The sequence below is a fragment of the Solanum pennellii genome, chromosome 12 (genome assembly GCF_001406875.1).
Source record: "Solanum pennellii chromosome 12, SPENNV200".
NCBI classification, from domain to species: domain Eukaryota; kingdom Viridiplantae; phylum Streptophyta; class Magnoliopsida; order Solanales; family Solanaceae; genus Solanum; species Solanum pennellii.
The window spans coordinates 5,575,582-5,596,484 of NC_028648.1; the positions used below are offsets into that span (position 1 = coordinate 5,575,582).

General features: G+C 34.4%; 3 protein-coding genes across 8 annotated transcripts; all 3 read right to left on the reverse strand.

Moving 5' to 3' along the window:
- Window positions 1-584: 584 nt before the first annotated feature.
- On the reverse strand, window positions 585-3,295 carry LOC107005321 (E3 ubiquitin-protein ligase RMA3-like). 4 transcript variants are annotated; one of them, XM_015203886.2, is made up of 3 exons: window positions 3,154-3,265; window positions 1,731-1,802; window positions 585-1,609 (listed from the first exon to the last, which is right to left on the reverse strand). In XM_015203886.2, the coding sequence occupies exon 3, from the start codon at window positions 1,602-1,604 to the stop codon at window positions 852-854; it is 753 nt and encodes a 250-aa protein (XP_015059372.1). In that variant the 5' UTR covers window positions 1,605-1,609; window positions 1,731-1,802; window positions 3,154-3,265; the 3' UTR covers window positions 585-851. The 4 variants fall into 4 exon arrangements, with proteins under 4 accessions (XP_015059372.1, XP_027769651.1, XP_027769650.1 ...); XM_027913850.1 differs by having other exon boundaries at window positions 1,727-1,802; XM_027913849.1 differs by having other exon boundaries at window positions 1,703-1,802.
- Window positions 3,296-4,510: 1,215 nt separating this feature from the next.
- On the reverse strand, window positions 4,511-7,293 carry LOC107007428 (thioredoxin 1-like). The gene is made up of 2 exons (XM_015206052.2): window positions 6,960-7,293; window positions 4,511-4,991 (listed from the first exon to the last, which is right to left on the reverse strand). The coding sequence occupies exons 1-2, from the start codon at window positions 7,183-7,185 to the stop codon at window positions 4,678-4,680; spliced, it is 540 nt and encodes a 179-aa protein (XP_015061538.1). The 5' UTR covers window positions 7,186-7,293; the 3' UTR covers window positions 4,511-4,677.
- Window positions 7,294-9,569: 2,276 nt separating this feature from the next.
- LOC107005689 lies at window positions 9,570-16,070 on the reverse strand. 3 transcript variants are annotated; one of them, XM_015204334.2, is made up of 8 exons: window positions 15,913-16,070; window positions 13,630-13,732; window positions 12,648-12,737; window positions 11,342-12,526; window positions 11,199-11,262; window positions 10,849-10,988; window positions 10,396-10,707; window positions 9,570-10,029 (listed from the first exon to the last, which is right to left on the reverse strand). In XM_015204334.2, exons 1-8 carry the CDS (start codon window positions 15,951-15,953, stop codon window positions 9,745-9,747), a joined length of 2,220 nt encoding a protein of 739 aa, XP_015059820.1. In that variant the 5' UTR covers window positions 15,954-16,070; the 3' UTR covers window positions 9,570-9,744. The 3 variants fall into 3 exon arrangements, with proteins under 3 accessions (XP_015059820.1, XP_015059821.1, XP_027769142.1); XM_015204335.2 differs by lacking the exon at window positions 15,913-16,070 and adding an exon at window positions 14,220-14,915; XM_027913341.1 differs by lacking the exon at window positions 15,913-16,070 and adding an exon at window positions 14,125-14,209.
- Between the last annotated feature and the right edge of the window lie 4,833 nt (window positions 16,071-20,903).

The window sequence follows — 20,903 nt, forward strand, 5'->3', positions numbered from 1 at the left end:
GGTTATCACATTATTCTATCTTTATTGTTTCCTTAGTAGTTCTTTTGTTTCTCCACTATCGTTTTTCCCTTTTTCACTATTCTGATATGTTATACTCAAACCGAAGGTCCTCTAAGATTCTCCTTACCTTCCTAAGGTAACTCTACTTTCCCATACCCCTTGTAAAATTTTACTAGGTATGTTGTTGTCATGGACATACATTTATGAATTAGTAGTAGAATGAGATCAGGTCCTTAGGAGCATCAAGCACAACAAAGTTTAAGCTATGTCATGCAAAATGATCATCATTTCCATTTGTGATGGCAACTAATACACATTTTAGAACCATTTACTAAGAATAAAACTTCTGTCAATTGCGAACCTTTTGCTTGTTTAAACACGTCTAACTTTGCATAAAATGAGTAATAGTTAACCAAATAAACACTAATCACAATACGAATAAGCCCTCTATCGCGGTGAAACATATTCCATTAATTAAGCATAACAAGATTCGAACATGCAATCTTCAGGTCATAAAACCTAATGAGTTAAACAAAATTTGTCCACCTAGCATTCTCTTGCAGAAAAAATCGAAAACATTGTCATTCCATGCACAAAGCAACTCAAAGTATCAACAATATAAACAAACTAACATGTTTCATCTGTTGCTATTTTCTGAAGAAACAGTACAATTTTGCCAAAAGAGGCATAAAGATAAGGAAATGAAGCAACATTAGCATGGTGTATAAAGCTATATTTCTACTAAATCTCTTACTAGTCTATATTAGTCTACTATGAACTATTACCTGATTGTTGTAAGCACAACCACATGTTTATACAAATATATGATGAAGATAAACATTATATGAACCTCAAAACAGGAGTAGGCACAAGATAGAGCAGCAGAAAAGAAAGATGAACAATCTGTTGAGAAATTTGTCCATCTGCATTTCTTCCCTTCTCATTCTAAGACCACTGCGTCCTCGGATGAGATAAGATCTAGGATGAGGATAAGCGATTCCAAACATTCTCGAAGAAAACATTTCTCCAAACACACCAACCACTGGGCTGAACAAACTGGTCATTGCTGTGCTCCCAAAGCTAGATGGAGCCAAAGCTGCGTAGCTACCAAAGGCTTGGGGGAGATATTGCTGGTGATGTTGAAATGTGGAGGGTCGTGGAGGGTAGACAGAAGTTTGACGAAGTCTCTGATGTAAGCGAGGAATTGGAGAGACTGAATTATGCGGTGTCATTGTCCTAATAGCTCGAGGCCTATGAGGTATGTCTACATCTGCCTGATCCTTCTTGGGTTCAGACTCTAATGATGATATCCCACGACCATAGAGAGGCACCAGAGAGGAGTTTGAAATGTGAGCTTTACAGACTGGACATTTAGGGTTCTCTACTGATCCTGGTCCAGAGCTCTCAACCTGGAGCCACTTGTAAATGCAAGGCCAGCAGTAGAGGTGACCGCAGAGGGTGACTACAGGATCATGTGCTGAGTCAAGGCAAATGTTGCAATCAAAACAGGAAGATTCATTTTCAGAGGCTGATGTTGGAAATGGAACTGAGTTTTTCTTATCAACGGAAATATCTTCATCAGACCCAACGCGGGTGATAGTCATGAAATCTGTAAAAGATGAAATTCACAAATAATCACGGACCTCACAATCACAAAATGCACTATAGAAATCAAACATATGTGTATGAGCAAGCAAACTACGTGAAATGCACAAATGGGACTAACAAACTTTTGATGAGTGATAATTAGTTTGGTCTTCGCGGATTAATCAGAAAAGCGGCTCATTGTTTTCTCCTTCTTTCTGTTTAAGAATCAAATGGGAGTGAGAGTATGAAAGCAATTAGTATGGATTGGATACAAAATCACGTCAATTTAAACAACTCTTTAATCAAGTACTAAAACAATGCCCTACAAAGTTTCATTTTACTAGCTTGAGTCTGGCCTATCTCGAAACCATCCGTTGAAAAAATATAGTAGTTCAAGTTATCAAAAAGAGAAATAATTTATGATTGCTTCTCAAAACTGAATATATAAACCTGGATTATTAATTGGGTTAAAACACTCAAACATCCATTAGGATCCATGGATTTGGAGAACTTGTTTGTATAAAATAACTGACATGTATTCCCAGTCATATTCTCCATATCATTTTTTTCCAGAAACCCACAAACGCTATCCTTCAGGTGCACACTGAGTAAACCCGCTCCTGTGCAATAAGTTGCTAACCACACAGGATACTGAGAAGGCTGCTGGTGGGGGAAATCGATCCAAGGCTCCCATGTGGGAAACCACTCACCCAACCAACGTCGCCAACCCTTGCAGGTTTTTCTCAATCATCATTTAGTCCCACACAATAATGAAAAGTATCAGATGGAAATATAACACCAGATAACATAAAACCAGTCTCTAACTCAAACCCCCCCCCCCAAAGCTCAAACCCAACCCAAATATCAATACTGTATTCATTCCTATGTTCAACAATGATGCTTTAAAATATCACAATTTTACAACTACTACGTTTCAACCCCAAGCTAGCTGCAGTCAGCTGATTAGAACTGATATATACTTGTTAAATCAGTACCAGAACCTAAAGTTTAGTTTCATTTCTCCCAACCTATGCTGCTCGAACTCGTCAAAAATGTTGACGGATACATGTCTGACCCTCAAAAAGTATCGAACTTTCGAAGGATCCGACACAAGAGCAGCAACATTTTCTGAGAGTACAAGCAACATAGCTCCCGAGTGACAACAAAAAAACTGAAACAGTAAAACAGCAACATCTTAACCACCATTTTCGAATGTAAACCAAAATAGCAGCAACACAATATTCCATTAAAAGCCATAACAATCAAAACAAATCCTACTAAGTGTAAAATAACCAAAATTTACTCACATAAAAGAGTAACTAGAACTAATACCAAACACCCAAATCTCATTTTTTTCAAAATCCTCCAGAAACTTTTCAAAAGATTGATTCTTTCAGTGTTCCTTCCTTATTTCTCAAGCTAATCAAGCGCACTAACCCCTTTTCATTGAAATTAAACACCTATAATCGATCTCAAGCATCAAAAAAATCAAAAAAAAATTCATACTCATTGACAAAAAGCAATCGATTGATAGAGAAAACTCGTTGAGAAAGAGAAAAATCATACCGATAGATGAAAACCCCAAAGGAGAATTGGAAGAACCGCTAGAGAGGAAAAGTATAAAGGAAACGAGTAGTACCAAATATACTGAATAGGGTATGATTTATAGCGTGAACCCCATAAAAGCAAAAAGCCTCATAAAGGCAAATATGACAAAAAAAAAATTAATAATTATTTTTTATAGTTGATGAAATATTTTATTTAAAAAAAATTTGAATTCATTCTATATTTGCTAAATAGGACAAGTAACGAATTTCATTAGTTTCGATTTATTTGTTCGGTCTTAATATAAAGTTTAGTTTTAATTGAATACGAGATGAGTTAGAGTGTTTACTCTCAAATCACTCTAAAGTGATATATTTTTTTTGATTGACTATTTGAACTTGATTATAACATAATTGTGGTACGATGATATACCTGAGAAATGAACATGTTGTGGTTAGTGTGGAGCTATAGATGAAATTTGCTTGATTTTTCTATCGAAATTCAATGCGTTTATCGAGATATCGCGTGATTAAATTTTTCGAAAACATATGTCGCCACCTATCGAAGGGGAGTACAAAATTTAAGTCTTATTAATTTTTACAACGACCTTTTTAAGTAAATAGTCTTACCTAACATCTCCTAATCTTTTAATTTTGTTTCCCTTTCATTTAATTCATAAAGTCAACAAGACTGAGATTAGAAGCTAAAATATCTTCTTTTTTTCTTCTATTCAAAACAATGAAAAAATGACAAATGTACCATCGAACTATTATAAATGATATGTATATATCCTTCGTCATATTTTGAGAACATTTGTGTTTCTACCGTCTAAAAACTAATAGATATACACATGTCATAATCTAATACACCGACTCGATATTTATTAAATAGCATATCGACATGTAAGATTGAGTCATGTATCCCTATTTAGTCTTCCGTTAGAGTGAATGACATATATGCCCTAGTTTTTGGACGACAAGAGCACCAATGTCCCAAAAGTATGATGAAAAAAATATCTGCATATCACTTACGGTAGTTCGAAAATATATTTGTCTTTTTTCCTTTCAAAATATTAGTTTAATAGGAGTATGTAACTGAGGCTTTGTATGTCAATCCATAGATTTTATCTGAAAGATTAATGTGTTGATGTTGATTAGTTAAACTAGAGTTCATAGAAAGGGGATGACAGAATCAAATATACATTCCTAATAGCTGATATTAACACTTTGTGCACTATATAATTTTCCGATGAAGAGTCAACACTGAACCATCTTTAACCTAAGGTGGCTCCACCCATGGTGAAACCCAAAAAAAAAAAAAAGTGTTAGCGGGGAGACCATCTTCATTGATGGTGAAATGAAGCCAATATAGAGAATTTTACCACTGAAATTTGAACTTCAGAAACATTGAAGCAAACACAATGCCAAAGAAGAAACATAGCATATAACACAACTATACAGACGAATCTCAGATTTATCAAGTTATAATTCTTGCAGTGCCAAAGGCAAAAGAGGGAAAATATAAAAGAGCTACATATGTACCATTTTACAAGAATTTTTCTATGCAGGCTGTCAACGTTGTTTTAGGGACTGCACCAATGACTGTATCTTTCTTCTCTCCATCCTTGAAAATCATGACGGTTGGGATACTTCGAATCCCATATCTGGTCGCGATGCCAGGACTTTCATCCGTGTTCACCTTGAAGAATTTAAACTTGTCAGCAAATTCCTGTGATAGTTCATCAATAACCGGGTGAATCATTCTGCATGGACCACACCATGGAGCCCAAAATTCAACCAGAACAGGTAACTTAGACCCGATTACAAGAGTCTCCCATGATTGATCATTAACACCAGGCACTGCATTTTACAATAACTATGTTCAATAAACAAAAAAGCTGATAAAATATGGATTACAGTTTTAGCACCCTAATATGTATTCCACTTCATGTAATACCTCGACAACCAAAAATTACAACGTAAGACACCGGTGCATCATATTTGTTGCATTACTCCTTGTAATTAGTCAGAGTGTTGGCTAGCATGGAAGATTTGACAACAGAGGATTACATTTTTCTAACTAGGATTATTATTATTATTACAAGGGCAACGCCTGTGCTCTCACACAAAAAAGCACAAGTGATTCATCCCCTTTTTAGCGAAGAATGAACGAAGCATGGGATGTAAACACACCGTACTAAATCCTGTGATCTGAAAATAGTTCCACATGATGTCAAGGAGAAAGTAGAAATTAGAACATATATGCAATTATCGCTTTTACTACAATAGTAATGTACCTCAAAGGAGTTCAAATATTTAACAGTAAATGAAGTTCAAATGGTAGGTTTTGTTAGCGTTTACACTCTCCAAATATGTATTCATTCCACTTTGATGGATTTACTTCAATTCTTTTACACGCATCAGGTAATTCTAGTTTATGTTGTTTGGACTCTTAAAAAATATGGACGAGTGTGTGTAGGATCCTCCACAAGTAGTGCATCACTGCATTTTTGAAGGATTTAACACAGGTACGGCAACAATTATGGGGAGTCCAAACAACATAGATTCTAGTAGTCTTTCCACTCATTTGATTTCTGCATTGTTCATAGAAACTTGATTTACTCTTTAATGAGCTGTTGAATATCCAACTTGAATGTCATGGAACTGACTTCTCATCAAATTTAAGACTGTATGATAATCTGGGAGCGATAATGTGGTAAATAATAGACAATCGTAGCAGTAGATAGCTAATATCTTTGAATCACGACAACAAGACTGGTTTTTATGTTACGGATTTGTCGAAACTCGGTAGCTTTTGCTCATTAGTCAGTACTCACTCTGCCCAATATGTGAAAAGAGTACAAAATACAAGGGACAAAACATTTGATTTTAACTACGAATTCGCATACAAATTCTTAAAAATTTTTAAAAAGTAAAATTTGTAAACAAGAAAACACACTATAAGTGAATACAGCTAATAATTTAAAACAACAAACAACAACAATACCCCCAAGATAATTGCGGAGTGTAGAGTCAGTGGCGGAGCCAGAATTTTCACAAAGGGTGTCCAAGTGCTAAAGTGAATTTGCTCTTCTTAAAAAGTGAAAAAAAGAATTACTACTAGTGAATTTCGAACACACAAACACTTTAAATTTGTGCATCTTTACTCTTTCAAGACGCCTGAAACCACTAGATTAAATCATATTGTTGTGTCAAGGATGTCCAAAATATATTATTTAGCCACTTAATTTATTATTTTACTTGTATATACAGTATAATATTTCGACACAAGTGTAGCTGCGCCACTGGGTAGAGTGTACACGGCCTTAGCCCTCCACTTAGGAGGTAGAGATATTGATTCTAATAGACCCTTCGCTCGAGTAATGCACATCAAAGAAGTTTAAAAAGAAAATTACAGGACACAACAAATATTAGGGAAAACATTACATAACATGATTCAGAAAATAGCCAAATAATACGATAACCAAAACACAGAAAAATTACGAGTAGTAACAAAAATCATCTGAAAAGAAACTACGAGAACAATGCTACTAAAACTAGTATGAACATAGAAACAGCTACAGTGCATCAAACTACCATCAAGCTCATCCAGCTGGAAAGCAATACAATACTCAACTACCTACTATACTAGAAATGCCAAACTCGAACTCGTAAAGTTCAAATCCTGAATTATCTTTGCTTTGCTACTTTCAATTGCGTGTTAATTCATTTTTTTGGTCATAATTAAGTTTTAACAAAAAAAAAATCCCCAATCAACTTTTAATCTACAGGCAAAACTCAAGTAAGGATGAGAAAAGAGATAAGCACCTAGAACAGCAGTATCCTGAGCCTCACAGACGATTCTTCCTCCTCTACTGGGAACAGATTTTGCAAATGAGCTAAAGGATACTGATGAACGAGTCGACTGGATCTTAAGACCATTGAATAGAGAGAATTTAACAGAAGACCGGCGACCGGAAACAGGAGACAACGACGGCGAAGCAGCGCCGGCGGCGGCACGAGGAACTGCGATAGTTTCCAGCAAACCAGCCATAGCAGAGTTGATAAATTTGTGTGGCTGAGTAGAATTTGATTGGGCTTTTTTGAGAGTTTTGGTTTAGTGGTATTGTTGGATAAAATGGATGAGGTGATGAATGTGTGTTGGTTGATGATTGGATGAGGAAGAGCTAATATTCACATTACACGTTTCAATTTCACTTTATTTTTTATTTATTTTTGGAAAATTTTGATAAATAGAAATCATTTTTTAAAAAAAAAAAAAAGAAAGAAAGAAAGTTAGTACTTGAATTTAAAAGCTTATTTCAAAAAAAAAAATATTTATGTAGTAAACATATTCATAAATGTCTATTATTATGTGGATTCATTTGGAGAAAAGCTAGGGAATCTATTTTGGGATCGAGTCAATAATTTCTGTAAAAAAAGGTGTTTTAGTTCGGGATATTTTTTTATATTTTTCTCTTAGTATTGATGTTGTAAGAGTAAATTTGAGGCATGAAAAGTAGAGAACAACATATCAAAATCATTAATCGGTCGTTTTTCCTCATAGAACTGAGAGTAATTTTGAACAAGACAGAATTGTACTCATTAATAAACTTAAAGCCTTGTTGCATTAGATGCATCCATTTATATCGTATTTTTAGATATATGATCATCTTCAAGTGGTCATATCTTATAAAAATAAGTAGAGAATTTGATCAAGATGATGACATAAGAATATCATAGGTTTAACACATTTTTGTTTTGATACTTTATTGTCATCGTTAAATGATGTCTCCAAGTCCCATAGCATCCAAATGGATTTCAACATCTAACACTAATGAAAGGTAGTTTTTGTTTGAATTATAATAGGTAACGAACTCAAGATTAACCATATTAAAAAGAAGAAAACTAAATAATATATTAACCTTCAAACTTAACTCATTACCTTTCATAATTCAGATAAAAATTGTCTTTCATGAATGTTGGATGCTGAAATTCTTCTGTGAAAAAGCATGAAAAAAAATATAACCACTTCAAGATGGCTATAATTAAACGCATAATATGATTGAATGCGTCTATGGGGATACTTTTTCTAAATAACACAATAAGCAGTTTTGAAATTTTAGCTGGACCAGCTATATGTTGATGATGAAATGCAGATACTTAGCTCTAGTAGGTTCTTGTAATATGTCTATAGACATAGTTATAGTTAGATACAAACGAAAGAAATCATGAATAAGCTAACAATCTTGTTACCAACCCCCTAATGATTTGGACTTGGGACTTCCATGTTGGAGGTCTCAAGTTCGAAATTTCTTATCAGCAAAAGCAAGAGATTTAGGGTGTGTTTGGTATGAAGGAAAAAATGTTTTCCTGGAAAATAAGTATATTTATGACTTATTTTCTCTTATGTTTGGTTGTGGGTAGAAATATTTCCTAAAAATATTTTTAGTGTTTGATTTATGAATGAAAAATATTTTTGAGAAATATTTTTTATTTTTACTAGGGTTAAAAAAAAATGGAGTGGGGAGGAGGGGGGTTGGCAGGGCGTAGGGGGTGAAAAATAAAAATTTTAAGTTGAAAATATTTTTTAAAAATAAAATTATTTTTTTTGAATGGGGAAAGGGAAGGAAGAAATGGAACTTTGCATAAAGTGAAGATCGTTGGGTATGTAGAAATGATTATTTTTTTTCATAAATAGTAAGATTCCATTGGGGGGGGGGGTCAAATAACAAAAATTTGAAGTTGAAAATATTTTTTAAAAACAAAATGCAAATTTGTTTCGGGAGGTGGGGTGAAGGGATGGGTGTTGAGGGTGGGGGTCGAGATAGGGGTGAAAAAATAAAAATTTGAATTCGAAAATATTTTTTAAAAACAAACTTAAATTTTTTTTATTTCTTTTTTTTGGGGAGAGGGGGAGGGGTAATGCTGGGGGTGGGAGTCCGGGATGGAGGTGAAACAATAAAATTTTGAAATTGAAAATATATTTTTAAAAACAAATTTAATTTTTTTTGGAAGGGGGTGGAGGGATGATCGGGGTCGGGGGGGAGAGTGGAGTAAAAATATAAAATTTTGAAATATAATTTGAAGTTTTATGCAAGTTGAAAAATATTTTCCTTAATTTTGAGAAAAATGAGTTGATTTGAAAAATATTTTCCACGGAACCAAATATAAGAAAATTGAAAAACATTTTCCAAAAACGTTTTACTTCACACCAAACACACCCTTAGTGATTTGGACTTAAGACTTCCATTTGGAGGTCTCAAGTTTGAACTCCCTTCCCGATGAAAACAAAGAATTTGCCTTTTGGGGTGAACTTGTCACACGGGGGATTACCTCTCCTTATGATATGCAAGTTATTGCATAAGATTGGGAGTAGCGACTGCGAATTCCCCTCGTCATCAAAAACAAACAAAAAAAATAATGTTGACACCAACATTTAACAAACAGTTGCTTCATCATTTAGTTCAAATGAAAAACTATTGTCATAGCAGCCATATACAAATTTACCATCCAAAACATGGACATTCAGCTGAAAGATGCAAGTCTGAAAACTAGTTGTCAACATTAGGTGTATAACACAGTATTGAAATCTACATATGGTCAGCAGTCTCTATCCGTCTATCTTAACTGGAGTTGCTCTGGTTGACGCTTTTTCTGCCAAGGGAAGAAACTTATCACAATCCTCGCAACCAATCTTTTTGAATGCCTCTACAAGTACCTCGATGAATCCTGCCAACATGGCCTTGAAACTCCGAGAACCACCCTTAACACCATCCCCGAGAACACACCCTCTGACAAGGCTACCCACACGAGCACCTTCCATATATGCTTTACATGCCACAAGAATATCTTGACAGCTTTGAAAGTAATGCCCTATAACAAAATCCTCAAAGTGCTGCAGCAAGAAAGCAGAATGTTCAAATTCATAGTACTTGATTTAGAACGAAAAAGTCACACAACTATAACAATAAAGTCACCTTGACGAGTAAGTTTTGTTGTTATAAGGAAAAGTCTAGTGACTAGACTGTTATAATGGTGAAGTTCTGCATCTCTATCGACAAAATAGTCATGCTTTGTTGTTGTTACAAGGGGGGAAAGTTTAGTCACTTTGTTGTTACAATGTTAAAGGTTCAGTTACTTAATGAGACGTTAAAATTTAGTTTTGTAATTTTACTGTTCCAACAGATAAATCCCAAGGAAAAAACATCGCAAGGCATAATTGAAAAGTTCATTAAGTTATAGATGGTCATAAACGATATACCTGTGGTGGTCGCCTCATACAATAGACCATTGTCTTGAGATTAAAAATGCAAGTGTTCTCGTTATAGCGCAGTGAGTTTCGTTCCCCTGAGGCTGAGCCATTCATCCTGGCATATCCAGGCTCATTGAAATAGGGCTTAGCGTTCAATATTAGCCCTTGTATGGAAACCAAAACTTGCAGCATAGTTGATTCACCAGGGATCCATTTCTCCTTCCCACTACCATCCCAAGTGTTCAGAAGGCTCAGGCAGACTTTTCCACACTCATACAAATTTGGATTGATCCGGAGGCCAAAAGAATGGTAGTGTACATGCTGGCAGCAATAATTAGCAAGGTGTTAGGATTGAGGTTAAAATAAAGAAGAAAAAATAGAACAGTTCCACAGATAACTTGAGGCATCTTAGGTGAAAAAGAAGCAAAAATAAAGGAGTCAGAGAAGAAATGAGACACATACCGGTGGAACATTGGGATAGTTGCTAGGGAAGTAAACATCAAAAAAGAACAAACCGTCATGGTAAGGAGTTCCATCAGCTCCAATAATCACTGCTCTCAACAGATCCATCCTTGTTTCATACACTCGGACAAATATGGTATCTGCTCATGAAAAGGCATTCAGATGAGTGTGGTTATATGAAATACGACAAGCAGATTTTTATCACGGATCACATTATGAGCTCCTCAGAAATTCATTACTTAAACAAATCCTGTAAGCATGTATGCCAAATTTCAATAATTTGATGCCAAGATAATCATCACAGATCAGGTAGGAATGCTAAGAAAGACTGGAAAATTTGCTCATGTTACCAGGTAAATCTTTCTCCAGTATCTTCCACTCCTCCAGTATCCTCTTGGCACAACTCTTAGAGGCCTATACAGAAAAACAAACATTTAGAAATAAGATAATGAACGACTAATCAAAACTATCAACCACTTACAGTCAAACTAACCAGGTTGTCAAGAGATGCAAGTCCAGAAAAGTAATGGCCTGAATGATCTTGAACAGTATCAAATTTCTTGAAAAGACGGAAATTCTTCAGGCTTTCACCTAAATTCCCATGTTGTTCCTTACTAGGAGCTGATTCGGATTGGAGTGATAGACTTGCACTGTTATGCGGACCATGAGTCCAGAGTTCATGATCCATTTCCTGATGGAAATAGTGCATAGCACCTGGTGCAAGAACAGGCCCCGTAGAAAGCAGTTCTGGAAGAAAATAGTTCATAGTATCTGGTGGGAGAATATACCCTGGATGAACCTGTTCTAGTGGAAGAGAGATCATATCACCTGTTGCAAGCATAAACCCTGGATGAACCTGATGCAGAGGGAGAGGGTTCATATCACCTGGTGCAAGCATAAACCCTGGATGAACCTGATGCAGAGGGAGAGGGTTCATAGCACCTGGTGCGAGCATAAACCCTGAAGAAGCTTGAGCAGTTGGCATATTAGGGGGAAAATTCATCCAACTAGGCATTGGTGGAGGTACAAAGTGAGCTGTAGGGAACGGAACTCCACCAGGAATAGATGGTGTATGCCAACTATGAGAAACTGTTCCAGGGGATAAATGTATCTTCCTTTTAAGATGAGACCCTTGAACGTTAAGAGATTTTTCTACCCCGGGCGAAATATTTGTAGAACCATTTTGTTCTTTAAAACATATCCCCTTTGAGTTTGCTTTGGCAGAAAATTTGCCCTCGACAACAGCAGGTCCCAGAGATGACGAAGATAGCTCAAATGGTGTAGGCTTAAAAACATAATTTAAGTCATAAATTGAAGTGGACGGGTACTTTAGTACCTCAGGGGTTTCTCTTCCAAAAGGAGAACTCAGAGCTTTTGAAGTGGACGATGTGCTTGTAGTGGCTGATGCCATTTTAGCTTTAGCAAAACCAGACATCAATGGGATTGGAACCTCAACTCCAGGTGGAGTATCCATATGATCAAAATGTGATTGCAAAATGGCATAGTCATAATTTGCAAGCTCACTAAAGTACATGTCGATAGACGGATTATCTTCATAAAATAGGTTCGCAGGCACTTCACCTGATTCTGAAGGGCAGTGCTTCTTCGAAGACTGAACTTGACTCGGTCCAACACTATATGCTGAATCACCATAGCCAAGGGATAGCTCGAGAAAATCCTGCGAATGAGGCAACAATTTAAAAAATAATCCCCAACAGAAAACACATAAAACACAGAGATAATCAGTACTTCAGGAATATGCTAAGTTCTTTGTAATATCTATGGTAAATTCTGATTACCTTCCCTTTGCCACGGGATCCAGTATTCCCATCAATGAACATCACATCATTATCACCTCCTTTCATGTCAACATCTCCATGGTGAATAGGCTACAAAATGAACACACTTCATCAGCGTTAGTACCATGTACTACAATCAAGTGTTACCCCTGCAAGTAATAATCTCAAAACACAAAAAAATAAAGATTCACACCAAAATATCTATGCAAGTCATGTATAAAAAATTGAAAAAGTAAAGACAGAAGTCTTGCATATAGCAAGTTATATGTAATTTTTTAACGGAAGGTTAGTGGGCCACATTGCACGCTGTAAGTAATGAAAAAGACTATTTCATCCCTATATAGCATTAAGCCATTAACAATGTGCATTTTTTTTAGGTCAATAATCGATAATTATGCTTCTCGTTTGTTTCTATTCTAGCCCCAACATTAGTTTATCTGTTGAAGGAATACACTTGTGCACCATGAAGACAAAAACTTTGAGAAACCTGATTCTAGCCGAAGTCTACAGCTAGTTTGCGTTTCTTGTACTAGGACGAGTGAAAACCAACAACAAAATTTTTTTATCTCTTACAACCTCCTAAACTGACTTGCCATATTCTTAACAGATTTGAAACTCATCACTGCTGTACTTCACACTAACTCGTGAATCTTAGGACAGCTGTGATGTTATTCAACTTGACTTCAGTATTTCAAAAGAAAAAAGCGGGACTTCTGCATTACCTAATCTAACTTTTATTGTGATTCAAGAAATTGTACATCTCTAATACAGAGAATTATTGGGTTCTTAACAAATAGCCGGACAGATTTAGTGTATACTTTTTCTAGCCGGTATACATAGATCATAGATATTATATATACACCGGCAATTTTTAGTTTAATCAATAGGGTGGACGACTATTTAGGTTAATGGCGAAAACTTCTTTAAGAAACTTCACAGTACAATTAATCTTAGAGAAGAACCAAATGAAAGGATTTTATACCTCCTTCTGTTTAGCATTCTCTGATTTTGAAATCCAAGCAATCGTAGGTGAGACTTCCGGCACCTGCGCATTGGTTGAGCTCCCACCAGGGAACACTCTTTTCCTGTGCATTAATTCCATCAGAATCACACAGACCAGCACAATGAAAACAAAGAAAATCAAATTGGTCTGTTTTACTTGTAATTATGGGAAACACTCTTTAACTGTGCATTAATACCATCAGAATCACACACTCACACAATAAAAACAAAGAAAATCAAATGGGCATGTGTTTTACATAAACTCTGCTGAAACACTCTTTTCCTGTACATTAAGAACATCAGAATCACACAGACACACAAAACGAAAACAAAAATAAGAAGAAAAGAAAATCAAATTGGTATTTGTATTACTTGAAGTATTTTGGAAACACTCTTTTCCTGGGCATCAATAACATCAACACACAAAATGAAAAGAAAATAAAAGAAAACAAAACCATATTAGTATGTTTTTTACTTGAAGTTCTTTGGAAACACTCTTTTCCTGTGCATCAATAATATCAAGAATCACACAAAATAGAAGAACAATAATCAAATTGGTATGTGTTTTACTTGAAATTCTGTGGAAACACTCTTTTCCTGTGCATTAATAACATCAGAATCACACAAAACCATGGCGGAGCCAAAAAGTTTACCAAGAGGTTCAAAATCTGAGGAAATAAACACATGAAAAAGCCAAAGAAGGTTCGGCGTCTACTATATAGATAAAAGATAATTTTTATTCGTGTATAAACAATGTAATTTTCTATCAATAGAGGTTTCGACTACGGATGAACCCCTCCGGGCCCTACCTGGCTCCGACCCGACACGAATCCACATAAGGTGAATAAAAAATCCTAAAAGAATAACAGTATCAACAGAATCACACAAGAAAAAAAGGAACCAAATTAAATGAAAAGCATTGAATGGTTCTGTATTTTGCTCAAAATTCTGTTGAAACACACTTCATTAAAGCATCAGAATCACAAATAAATGAAATAACATAAAAAGATTCAATCTTTTTGGACTTTGGTCCAACTTCAGGTGGAACACTCATTCCATATGCACAAACACCATTAAAATAACACTAGAAAATAAAAATGAGCACTTAAAAAACACCAAATGACCCTTTTCTAATGCACTAGTATCATCAAAATCACAGTCACCATATCAAAAAAAACCATCAAACATGCATTTTTTTTACTCAGAATTCTAGTGAAACACTCTTTCCTGTCAAAAATCACATAAACAAAACACAAACAACAGAAGAACATCATTTATTAATCAGAATTCTCCACTTACATACAAAGAAAAAAAGAAAAAAAAACATTTTTAGGTTAAGGGACCACATAAAGGAGGAAAAAATTAACTTTTTGTGACTGTTTTTTACTAGGAATTCTCTTTCTATATACATGATTAAAAAATAAAAATCCTCAAATCAAAATGAACACAGATTAAAATAAAAATGGGAACTTTTTTTAAAAAATTCACCAAATGGGTAATGTTTTTTTAATTCAAAAATCGCTTTATCTACACATCACTATCATCAAAATCAACAAAAAAAACCAGACACCCAGGTGGGGTCTAGATGATGTACTCAGCTTACGCATAAAATTAAAAAAAAGACTATTTTCGATAAACCTCTGTTAAAAAAAATACAAAAAAAGGAAAAAGATCCGAATGGGTATGTGTTTATACTAAAAAAAAAACCTAATTCTTTATCTACACATCAAAATCAACAAAACCCAGATACCCCAAATGATGTCTGGATGAAGTGTAGAAAGACTGTTTTCGATAAACTTTGAATATAAAAAAGAAAAAGATACAAATTGATATGTAATTTTACTGAAAAAAAGTAATTTTTATCTACATATCAACAAAAATAACCAGACACCCAGGTGGGGTCTGGATGATGTGGTCTGGATGATGTACTCAGCTTACAATAAAAAAAAAAAAGACTGTTTTCGATAAATCGATATAAAAAAAAAGGAAAAAGATCCGAATGGGATGTGTTTATACAAAAAAAAAGAAATGGGTATGTAATTTTACTGAAAAAAAGTAATTTTTATCTACATATCAACAAAAACCCAGATACACAAATGGGGTCTGGGTGATGTGTACTCAGGTTAGAGGTAAAAAACGATTGTTTTCGATATAAAAAAACTATAAAATCCAAATGGGTATGTTTTTTTACTGAAAAAAAGTAATCTTTATCTACATATCAACAAAACCCAGAAAAAAAAAGTTGATGAATCAGTGTTTTTACTTGGAATTCTGAGAGAAGTATCTAGACGGCGGTAACTCCATTAATGGAACTGCAATTTTCAGAAGAGAAAATGTGAATGAAGATGAAGGAGAGGCAGCTAGGGCTTCAACTTATATAGTGATCAAAAATCTTGTTTTTATATATATATATATATAGAAATTACGTTATTGCAATTCCCTTCTCTTCAGAAAAACCAAAAACTATTTTATGGCTGATTTGACAATTTTAAGTGTTTTACTGTTTACTTGCTTTTTCAACGTGTCTTCCCCTTTTTGACACGCCTTCGCGCCTCCACCTCGGTTTCAAGGTTTCACACTTGTCAAATGACTAAAATACCCCTTATATGTAACGAACTTTTTCGACACGTCTTCACGTCTAGTTAGGATACGAAGTCGTAGGGTTTGGAGAGCATCGAGTGTGTGCAGGTTTTATCTTTATCGCAGTGATGGAGACACTATTTTCGGTGGATCCTAAGTTTAAGATAAGACACGTTGAAAAGGCAAGAAAACAGTTAATACTCTCTCAAAATGACTAAAATACCCTTTTATATATGTAACGGATATTTTTGACACGTCATCGAGTCTCGTTAAGCTTAAGATAAGATATGTTGAAGAGGCAAGTAAACGTTAATTAAATACTCTCTCAAAATGACTAAAACACCTCATATATATGTAACGAACATTTTTGACACGTCTTCACGTCTAGTTAGAATACGACGTTGTAGGGTTTGGAGAGCATGGAGTGTGTGCAGGTTTTATCTTTATCACGATGATGGAGAGATTGCTTTCAATAGATCCTAAGTTTAATATAAGACACGTGAAAAAGCAATTAAACAGTAAATACTCTCTCGAAATGACTAAAATACCCCTTATATATGTACCGAACATTTCCGACACGTCATCAAGTCTCGTTAAGCTTAAGATAAGATATGTTGAAAAGGCAAGTAAACGTTAATTAAATACTCTCTCAAAATGACAAACACCTCATATATGTGTAACGAACACTTTTGACACGTCTTCACGTCTAGTTAGAATACAACGTCATAGGGTTTGGAGATCATGGAGTGTATGCAGGTTTTATCTTTTATCACAGTGACTAAAATACCATTTATATATGTACCGAATATTTTTTACACGCCATCGAGTCTATTTAGAATACCACATTGTATAGTTTGGAGAAGATAAAATGTATGCATACTTTATCTCTATCTTAGTGATGGAGAAATTGTACTCGATAGATCCTAAGCTTAAGATAAGACATGTTGAAAAAGAAAGTAAACATTAAATACTCTCTCAAAATGACTAAAATACCCCTTGTATATGTAACGGATATTTTTGACACGTCATCGAGTCTCGTTAAGCTTAAGATAAGATATGTTGAAGAGGCAAGTAAATGTTAATTAAATACTCTCTCAAAATGACTAAAACACCTCATATATATGTAACGAACATTTTTGACACGTCTTTACGTCTAGTTAGAATACGAAGTTGTAGGGTTTGGAGAGCATGGAGTGTGTGCAGGTTTTATCTTTATCACGATGAAGGAGAGATTGCTTTCAATAGATCCTAAGTTTAAGATAAGACACGTGAAAAGGCAATCAAACAGTTAATACTCTCTCGAAATGACTAAAATACCCCTTATATATGTACCGAACATTTTCGACACGTCATCAAGTCTCGTTAAGCTTAAGATAAGATATGTTGAAAAGGCAAGTAAACATTAACTAAATACTCTCTCAAAATGACAAACACCTCATATATGTGTAACGAACATTTTTGACACGTCTTCACGTCTAGTTAGAATACAACGTCGTAGGGTTTGGAGATCATGGAGTGTATGAAGTTTTTATCTTTTATCACAGTGACTAAAATACCATTTATATATGTACCGAATATTTTTTACACGTCATCGATTCTATTTAGAATACCACATTGTATAGTTTGGAGAAGATAAAATGTATTCATACTTTATATCTATCTTAGTGATGGAGAAATTGTACTCGATAGATCCTAAGCTTAAGATAAGATATGTTGAAAAAGAAAGTAAACATTAAATACTCTCTCAAAATGACTAAAATACCCCTTGTATATGTAACGAACTTTTTCGACACGTCTTCACGTCTAGTTAGAATACGACATCGTAGGGTTTGGAGATCATAGAGTGTATGCAAGTTTTACCTTTATCGTTTTGATGGAGAGATTGCTTTCGATAGATCCTAAGCTTAAGATAAGACACGTTGAAAAGGCAAGTAAACAGTGAATACTCTCAAAATGACTAAAATACCCCTTAAATATGTACCGAACATTTTTTACACGTCATCGAGTCTATTTAGAACACTACGTTGTATAGTTTGGAGAAGATAAAATGTATGCAAATTTTATCTCTATCTTAGCGAAGGAGAAGTTGTATTTAATAGATCATAAGCTTAAGATAAGACATGTTATAAGGCAAGTAAGCATTAAATACTCTCTCAAAATTACTAAAACACCTCATATATATGTAACGAACATTTTTGACACGTCTTCACGTCTAGTTAGAATACGACGTCATAAGGTTTGGAGATCATGGAGTGTATGTAGATTTTATCTTTTATCACAGTGACTAAAATACCATTTATATATGTACCGAATATTTTTTATACGTCATTGAGTCTATTTAAAACACCACATTGTATAGTTTGGAGAAGACAAAATGTATGCATACTTTATCTCTATCTTAGTGATGGAGAAATTGTAGTCGATAGATCCTAAGCTTAATATAAGACATGTTGAAAAAGAAAGTAAACATTAAATACTCTCTCAAAATGACTAAAATACCCCTTGTATATGTAACGAACTTTTTCGACACGTCTTCACGTCTAGTTAGAATACGACATCGTAGGGTTTGGAGATCATGGAGTGTATGCAGGTTTTATCTTTATCGTTGTGATGGAGAGATTGCTTTAGATAGATCATAAGCTTAAGATAAGACACGTTGAAAAGACAAGTAAACAGTTAATACTCTCAAAATGACTAAAATACCCCTTATATATGTACCGAACATTTTTTACACGTCTTCACGTCTAGTTAGAATACCACGTCATAAAAGTTTGAGGAGGATAGATATTAGAGTGTGTGCAAATTATATCTATATTGCAGAGATAGAGAGACTATTTTCAATAGATCCTCAATTTAAAATAAAGATAGTCTAGGAAAAGAAGTAATAAAGAACATAAGAATCAAAATAGAGTAACAAAAACATGAGGTGGAAATGAGATGGGAAATAATAGGATAAACGACGTCAACAAGATAATATTATAATTAAACTATGTGAAACAACAATTAGTAATTGAAGTCGAAAAACAAAAAACTACTAAGATTAATATTATGAATACTAGTATGGACAACAAGTCGATACCTCTTATCTATTACTATGAACACTTTCTTACTTACTATTGTCACGATCCTAGGATACCCCCTAGACTAACATGGCACATGAAATACCGAAGGGAACCCAAGTAAGCCACTTAGCTTATCATCATCACATAAGTATAAGTATTGAATAATAAGGAATAAAACACAATTTTAAATCTTTAAGAAATCTTTCATAGAAATAAAGTGAAAGTCTAGACAAAGTCTTATCAATCCATCTGCTATAATCGGGGTCTCAAAATAATAGGGACACAACCCTTACAATAGAGAATATGAAAACGTCTAGTACAACTAAAGAAATGAAACTACATAGACTTGTCCTTGGGTCTATGAGGACATACCACAAGTTTGATGAGAAGTCAGCCCAAGCTTAAACTAGAAGAAGTCATCTTAAATTGTCGAAACCTACACTTTATAGTAAAATAGAAGAAATATGAATTAGCACACAAAAATATACCAAGTATAATAATTATGCATAAAAATCATTAAAATGCTAAAAAGGGACATTTTAGTTGAAAACTATGCATTTGATCAAGTTTATGAACTATCATAGATTAAGTGCAAAAGCATAATACACTAGCATATTCACATATTTATCATCTCAACATAAAGGAAACAAACCTTAAGAACCATCAAAACAACCTTGTGCAGTGTATGGATAAGGTTTCATACCCCTATCCACTCTAAGGAAAGTTCATTAAGTGTTTATAATTCATAACTCCAATTCTAGTTCATTATATCATACTGTATTAGTTTTAACCAATATAGACCATGAGAACTTAATCATGAAATCTGATTTCTATTCCACACCGAAAAGGGATTCTCCTACTTGCCTAAGGTAGAACTACAACTCTTAGCTCATGTGAATTCACTAGCTAAAGACATATATGGACACATAGTTCATGGGATAAGGGAATTACTTCTAGAAACTCATCCTCTACTAGCGGAAAAGCTTCTATCCCATGATACTTCTTCTAGAAATTCGTCCTCTACTAATGGAGGACTTCCGCTCATAACGATATTCGCTCAGTGCTAAGCATGACTCCCATTAAATTTACATTAAGTTTTGACTTAAGTTGATAATTAAGGAAGAATGTTTTGACGTTCAACCAACAAACTCATACTAAAGCTCCTAAGTTCAATAGGTGAGACTAGTCTCCAAAGCTAAGAACCATTATATGTGACAAACCTTTCATATTGCATTCTGTTCGTATCTAAGTGTGTACATGAGGATAACTATCCAATCAACACAACAATTACATTATAATGTAGTTATTTCATTCTCAAAATAAACTCATTGTATACACACAAATCTCACACACATAGTCAATTTCTCATATTTTTGCCCCTCAAGGGCTATAGATCACATTTCATCAATATCTCTAAAATTACCTCATTGAACATGTATAGTAACATAATTCATATAAGAAATCCATCACATTCATAATTCAAATACAATCTACTCACAAAGACGACCCACATTCATGCTTTAAATCCAATTTAGGAAAACCTAGAAATTCATGGATTCTTGCATAATTCTTTAGGAAAACAATAATAATTCATCAAATTGATCATAATATA

Coding starts and splice junctions, on each gene's coding strand:
- LOC107007428 (XM_015206052.2), bottom strand. CDS start 7,185: ATGGCTGGTTTGCTGGAAACTATCGCAGTTCCTCGTGCCGCCGCCGGC. Junction 4,992..6,959: donor TCAGGATACTGCTGTTCTAG/GTGCTTATCTCT, acceptor TGTAAAATGCAG/TGCCTGGTGTTAATGATCAA.
- LOC107005689 (XM_015204335.2), bottom strand. CDS start 14,335: ATGTGTTTATTTCCTCAGATTTTGAACCTCTTGGTAAACTTTTTGGCT. Junction 13,733..14,219: donor GTGTTTCCACAGAATTTCAA/GTAAAACACATA, acceptor ATTAATGCACAG/GAAAAGAGTGTTCCCTGGTG. Junction 10,030..10,395: donor GTATGAGGCGACCACCACAG/GTATATCGTTTA, acceptor TTCTTGCTGCAG/CACTTTGAGGATTTTGTTAT.
- LOC107005321 (XM_015203885.2), bottom strand. CDS start 1,604: ATGACTATCACCCGCGTTGGGTCTGATGAAGATATTTCCGTTGATAAG.